General features: G+C 37.9%; 1 protein-coding gene across 1 annotated transcript; it reads right to left on the bottom strand.

Moving 5' to 3' along the window:
- Nucleotides 1-433: 433 nt before the first annotated feature.
- LOC104104229 (peptidyl-prolyl cis-trans isomerase FKBP62-like) lies at nucleotides 434-4,679 on the bottom strand. Its single transcript, XM_009612251.4, has 13 exons — nucleotides 4,313-4,679; nucleotides 4,126-4,212; nucleotides 2,748-3,008; nucleotides 2,583-2,657; nucleotides 2,421-2,501; nucleotides 2,152-2,343; nucleotides 1,956-2,054; nucleotides 1,678-1,853; nucleotides 1,466-1,588; nucleotides 1,224-1,370; nucleotides 1,011-1,138; nucleotides 807-924; nucleotides 434-720 (listed from the first exon to the last, which is right to left on the bottom strand). The coding sequence occupies exons 1-13, from the start codon at nucleotides 4,470-4,472 to the stop codon at nucleotides 670-672; spliced, it is 1,698 nt and encodes a 565-aa protein (XP_009610546.1). The 5' UTR covers nucleotides 4,473-4,679; the 3' UTR covers nucleotides 434-669.
- Nucleotides 4,680-6,498: the final 1,819 nt, after the last annotated feature.

Here is a 6,498-nt window from a genome sequence, read left to right as displayed (position 1 = left end):
AGCTGAATCTGTTCGTGCCAGCTGAAGTAATAGTGCGCAGTGTTCAATTCATTCCAGTCGAAACAGTAAAGTTACAGGATTCTGGCTGAATTCTACTTAATCTGATATCATTGGTTGACTTGCTTGATCGAAATAGTTTCTATATAGTGTATTGCCTGATTGGTTGGTCGAAATAATTTCTACAGAGAATTTATTGATTGATTGATTGCTGTTAGTTCACTCTTGAAGTGTAACGTTCTGTTTCTCTCCAAAAGTATGACTTCAATTGCGACCTCCCAATGGGTTGAATATGAAATGTGGCGTTCTATTGGGATGCCAGGCTTTTAAAACGTTGTCTTAGTATAGCACAACAGTGTTTTAGGGTCCATCAAAATAGTAACACATCAAGTCTAACAGGTAGCTTTGGCACTATCAAACTTAAAACCCATGCAAGTAGAAGAATTGCCATGATTTCAATACATTAGGCGAGCTCAGCAATTCAGAATTCCTAGTTCAACGACAAGAATAGCGAATAAATCTGCTACATTCCATACAAGAAGTTAAATTTTTTCATAGCTAAAAACTAATTCCATAAACCCAGTGTAATTCTCTTGCATCAGAGATCCAGCACTCACTAGCATTCCTACACAACAAGATGCCATGAAAATAATACTGGTCTGCTTATAGCAGTCATGCCTTGCTATCTATGCTCATCGGTTGTGGTTCCTTGGAAGCAGAATTCTGCAAAAAAATAAGCGCATCATGAACTGGTCACCAAACAAGGTGGAGCTGCATAGACTCTAAGGATCATAAAGCCTGAAACTTACATTTGAGTTGACATCCAACTTATTTAACTTGGCAAACATGTTCCCATAGAATTTCGCATCCTTCTTATTATATTCCTTAACTTTCTCCTTCAGAGCTTTGTATTCAAGTTTCACATCCCTTGACATCATAAAATAGTACAACCTTCAACACCATGAAAGAAATGCAATAGTTTTGGACACCAAGTAAAGCAGAAACAACTATACCTGTTTGCAGGATCAATCTCAAGAGCTTTTTTAATGTCAAATTCAGCAAGATCAAAATCCACCATGTTAATATATGATTGAGCTCTCCGGTAAAGAGCTTTAACATTTGTACTCTCGGTTTCCAACACCTAAAGTACGCCGAATCAGTAAAAAGGTAAAAAGAGGTCAACCAAAATGAAAAGGCCAGAAGGGGTATTCTGAATCTAATGGAACCTTGGTACACAGCTTCTCCGCCTGCTTGTAATCTTTCAGTTTCAACTTGCAAGCTGCATTATTTAAGTTACAAGTGATCTTCAAAGCTTTTGACTGTTTCTTTTCCTCCTCGCTAAAGTTAGTATCATATTCAATAAATTTAGCAGCCTGCATTTTATTTAAAATTTTGCTGTTAGGAAAAACTGGATCAGAACCCAGCAATTAATTACTTACTAAGTAGGAGCACCGTATGACTTACATACCTTTTCATATCTCTTTGATGCTCTTGCATATTTACCAGCCTTAAACAGCGCATTTCCTTCCTCTTTCTTTTTGCCAGCAGCCTCAATTTTCTCCGGGGTATTCATATCCCATGATTCCTTTTCCTACAGGCCACATTAAAGATAAGAAAATACAATCGGTGGCTGGCAGAATAGAGTTAGAATTATATGAAAAATTATGTCATATGACATACCTTGACAAACGAAACAAGCTCAACCTCATAATACACAGTTGAGTTGGGAGGAACAACACCCAAATCTTGCTTTGATTCAGATGAACCGAAGGCATATTCAGGCGCAATTATGAGAAGTGCCACTTCACCCTTCTTCATTGACATGACAGCTCTATCTAGCCCATCAATAACTTGTTCTGTTCATGGCAGATCAGCAGTGAGTGCAATCAAATAAGGAATAACAGACAACCAAGAAAAACACCAAATTATAATGACAATGAAGTAGTCAGAATGCATACCTTCATCTGTCTTAAACTCGAAAAGGTCATCTTCATTTTCTCCATCGTGGCCCTTCTTTAAAAAGACTGTGCCATCTTGCAGCTTGCCGATCAATTTCACTACAGGAGGCCAATTCAAAGGAATAGTCACATTATCATGTATTTAAATTAAAAATTCAGATATCTGCAACACAATAGTTAGTCCTGAGTAACTAACATTTAACCACAGCTCCATTGGGTTTTTCATATCCTTCCCCTTCTTTTAAGATCTTCTTTATAACTTTCTTATCATCAGTGACACTTGAGACAGTCTTCCATGAGACTAACTCCAAGTTAATTTGCAGCGTAGCATTAGGTGGGACAGCTCCTCCATCACCAGAGGCAGGTTTACCTTTCTCCCCAAAGCCATCTGCAGAAAACATATTAGACATGTTATTGACATAACTTCAACTGCATACAAGAATGCTTCTTAGAAGAACCACTTACATTGTGGCTTCACAGTCAACTGGACTTTTTCTCCTTTCTTCATAGTTTTCACAGCCTTTGCAATAGCCGGGCAGAAGTGTCCTGTCCCAATAAGAGTGTCAGTGCACGATGGTGCATCTATAAACCTTGCAAACAAGGTGCTACTATGAAATCAAGGGTTACCTTCCTGAACAGCAAACTCCACTCCATCTGATTTTCCAATCAATGAGCCATCTTCAAGCCGAGCTTCATACTTGACTGAATAAAAAGATCAAAGGAAATGATCACTCAATGCTCCAGCACATAAATACACACAGACCTCTGATGAAACTAAAAAACGATAGATACCTAGAACTTCGTCAAGATCCTTGGGGTTTTCCCATTTGTCTCCCTCGGTAAGGATCTTCTTGAAGATACCACCATCCTTGCAGATGTCCTTTACACTCACCCATGATAGCAGTTCAACATCAAATTGGAGAGTGGCATTTGGAGGGATAGTCGGAGGAGAACCAGACTCTCCATAAGCCAGCTCTGGAGGAATGGTGAAAATGGCATTTTCACCCTTTTTCATCGTCTTAATACCTTGATCCCATCCCTTAATTACTTGTCCTATGAGGAAAGAACAGCAGCATCAGCAAAACATGCAACAATATATCACTCATCTTGATTCACAAAACAGAGATATGTCGATACATCACAGTTCCTCATAAAGAAAAAGTCTTAACTTCTTGGTTTTAATAGGGCTTTTATTAATCAATGATCTCCAGTAACTAGTAAACTTATGAAGGAAACCAAATTCAAAATCACGAATAACTTACTCACAAATCCAACTGTACATATTCTTTTCCGAATACACACATGCATGGAAACACATGTACACGCATGCACATGTGAGTGTGAATATCAGCTCTCAATCTCTCACAGATATATTGTATATGCGTGCATACATAGTAAACATCAATATACATGCTGCTGTATAACTATTTCAGATTCTCATGAACAACTTCCGAATCATATAGTTTAAACCTTCTCATAAGGCTCCGTACTTATACACTGTCTTAGTGCAAGCTCCTTGCACATCAATGAGGAAAAAAAAAGAAGAAACTGGCGGTATCAGTATTTTTAAAAGTGAAAAGCGCAAAAAATTCACAAGGTCCATTGGTCGCGAAGCAAAAAGCAATTCTTTGAAGTGAAGCGCACAATCACAACATTAGGAAGAATACTAAACATATGTGAATTTGGTACTATAATGATTAACTTGCAATTAAGATAATTAATTTGTATATCCAATATGCAATAATGATATTAGTCTACATACTCAAAGTTATAGTGATCGCATTCGCATCATTGTTTGAAGCACACATTTATACCAAGCGCATGGGATATCCCCTCACATTGAAGGGACAACAGGATGGCTTTTAATAACATTGGACGGAATAGACAAATCAGGCCCTCTTGATGGCTTGGCACAAGGTTAGCTTGAATGGAAGTCCAGCACTAACACGACGTCATATTTCTTAATACTGGAGGACTTGGAAAAAATATTCAATAAATGTTTTAACTGATTGATTTTCATTCAAGCAGAAGCAAACATAATAACACGGCACGGCAAATAAATTTCACTAACCATGTCGATTTAATACAAATATTCATTACACCATAAAAGACCTTCGTCTACGAGAAAGAAAGCAATGAATGTTAAAAGAGTAGAGGAAGTTTTTCTAACCTTGTCCGAGAGTAAACTTGAAAGGAGTCCCCCTATCGCGACTGGAATCGAACTTGGTCCCATCAAGCAGAGTCCCAGTATAATGAACTGAGAATGAATTGAAATCACCATTATGAGCACAAAATGAACAAATTGGGATTATTTAGCATCGTAAACAATTTGTTTATTAAGGCTAAGATTAATTTACCTTCGACTTCATCTCCAGGTTCAGGAGTGTCCCATTTTTCACCTTCCTTAACAAGCTTCTTCTTCAAACCTTGTTTACCGATCTCCTTCTCTTCCCCGACTTTCATTATTGGACTTTCATCCGGCAGATCCATCGCCGGAATATCAAAATCCTCATCCATTCGAAACAAATGCTATTGAACTCAATAGAGCAGTGAATCTCGAATGATTGGCGTTGCTCAGTGAAGGCTTGGAGGAATGGGTAACTTAAATTAATGGTGTAATGGAGAGAGTGTGCAATAGGCTTTAGGTTCTAGAGAGTAGAGACTTCCAATAAGGTTTTTGTAGATTGAGTCACCAATCGTAAATGACGCTTCTAAGAGAATCTCGAATTTTGACAAAAAATAAGGGGTTAGCTTTGATTAGGTAAAGTTCGATCTAAATCAAACGGCAGTCCTTTGAAGTTGGGTCCACAGTGCTGACTACTTGCCCTTTCAAGTTACAAAAGAAATCGGAACTAGTACAATGAATGGAGTTGATTTGTAAAATAGGACATGTCAGTTAACTAGTTACTGGGTTAACCGAAAGATGAAAATTTTAGGTTACTGGCCACAATGTAAGTTTCATTTCTTCCCCATTCGTTTTTTCTTTTGGTGACAACTGACAGTGGCCACAATGTGTACAAATTGTTATATTGCAAGATAACCATAGTTAGTTACATAAATTCGACACTATTGTAGCTAAAGTGAAAAAGAAGGAATATACTAATAATTACTAATAGAACATAGATTAAGAAATTTTTACAGTTATAGATTGTGAGAGATGAACAATCTAATTGAAAATCTTACATGATTATAGAGTCGTGAAATTTAATGATTTTCATAATATTAAATAGCATTACTTTAAATACCTGAATTCATAGTGTTTTCTTGAATTATCTTTCAAAGGAAGTATTAGAACTTTCTAGTTATGCGAATGTATAGGGTAAAATTGGTATACATTAAATGATCGAATGGCAACACGACACGTGAAATCGAGGACAGGTAGAAAGTAAATTATGTAGCAACCAGTACCGGAAACAACAGTTGCAACTAACATTAGACTGACTCCGAAGGGAATATGATCAACGTGAGCAGAATCAAATGCTTGCCATCAGATAACAGTCAATGAGGAATATTCCTTGGAATTAAATGGGCAGCCATTGCAGAGAATATTTGCATTCATGGCCTGTCATTACATATTCATCAATGACCCTCTTTATTGTCATTTAAGAGGGGCTTGATCCTAAGATCTTATTTCCCTAGGTATAACTATAAATAATAGACTCAACAGCCATTGTAACACAGAAAATTCTAGGCAAAAACTTATGTTACATTCCATTCTCAAGCTAAATAAAATAACTTTACTTGTTGCTTTATATTGCTCTTATTTCTGTCCTCGGAGACATTGCTCCCAGAGCCAGGCTTGTCATTTTCTTTGATTATTAATCACTAAGTCTTATTTTTAATCCAGTTTATTCATCAATTTTGGATCAAATCAGTTCGCTTGTCTATAAACTACATAACAAATTCAACTGTATCATTTTACGGGTAAATAGTTTGGCGCCCACCGTGGGACTTAGACAACTGCGTAATTAAGTTGATCCTTGCGTTTATTACTAACTTGTTTGATTTGTTTCTTAACAAAAAATAAAAAATGGTAGCTAACGATGTCAATATCGCACACAACGTTGAGGGACACAAAAATCTACCTCAACACGAGGATTCAATCAGCGACACCCGCAATGTGGGGATGAGACAACCCCAGCCCGTGGAGGACAGTACCCGCGACATGCACGGGAGCCAACTCTCGATGACACAGAAGATGAATACGTTGCGGAAACAGTAAGGATCTTGAGAGAGCAACAAAAGGCCATCATGGGCCACCTCTCAAGGCAGAACCAGGTTATGACGGAATTGAAGTAAACGTTATCAGGCGCTTCCAATAACACAAAAAAAAGAGGCCCGAGTCAGCCCGACATTCCTGCAAATTAGACGACTCAAAGAGTTGATAATAATACCCCTAGGGGTGAGGTTGGCTTTGACGGTGCCGATGGGACCGGTAGCGGATCCGGTAATGACAACGATAATGATCCCTTCAAAACCGAACTCGTGAGATTCATGAGAGAGATGAACGAGCGGATGGATGAGAATGCGAAGGAGTTTCACG

The sequence above is a fragment of the Nicotiana tomentosiformis genome, chromosome 1, assembly GCF_000390325.3.
Source record: "Nicotiana tomentosiformis chromosome 1, ASM39032v3, whole genome shotgun sequence".
NCBI lineage: Eukaryota > Viridiplantae > Streptophyta > Magnoliopsida > Solanales > Solanaceae > Nicotiana > Nicotiana tomentosiformis.
Note: the sequence above shows the minus strand (reverse complement) of the source record. Positions and strands in the feature narration are given on the sequence as shown.

Excerpts from the sequence above, each read along its gene's own strand:
- LOC104104229 (XM_009612251.4), bottom strand. The coding sequence starts at position 4,472 with ATGGATGAGGATTTTGATATTCCGGCGATGGATCTGCCGGATGAAAGT. Across the intron at positions 2,502-2,582 it reads GGAGTTTGCTGTTCAGGAAG|GACACTTCTGCCCGGCTATT; the intron begins GTAACCCTTGAT and ends TTATTGGGACAG. Across the intron at positions 721-806 it reads AGTTGGATGTCAACTCAAAT|AATTCTGCTTCCAAGGAACC; the intron begins GTAAGTTTCAGG and ends ATTTTTTTGCAG.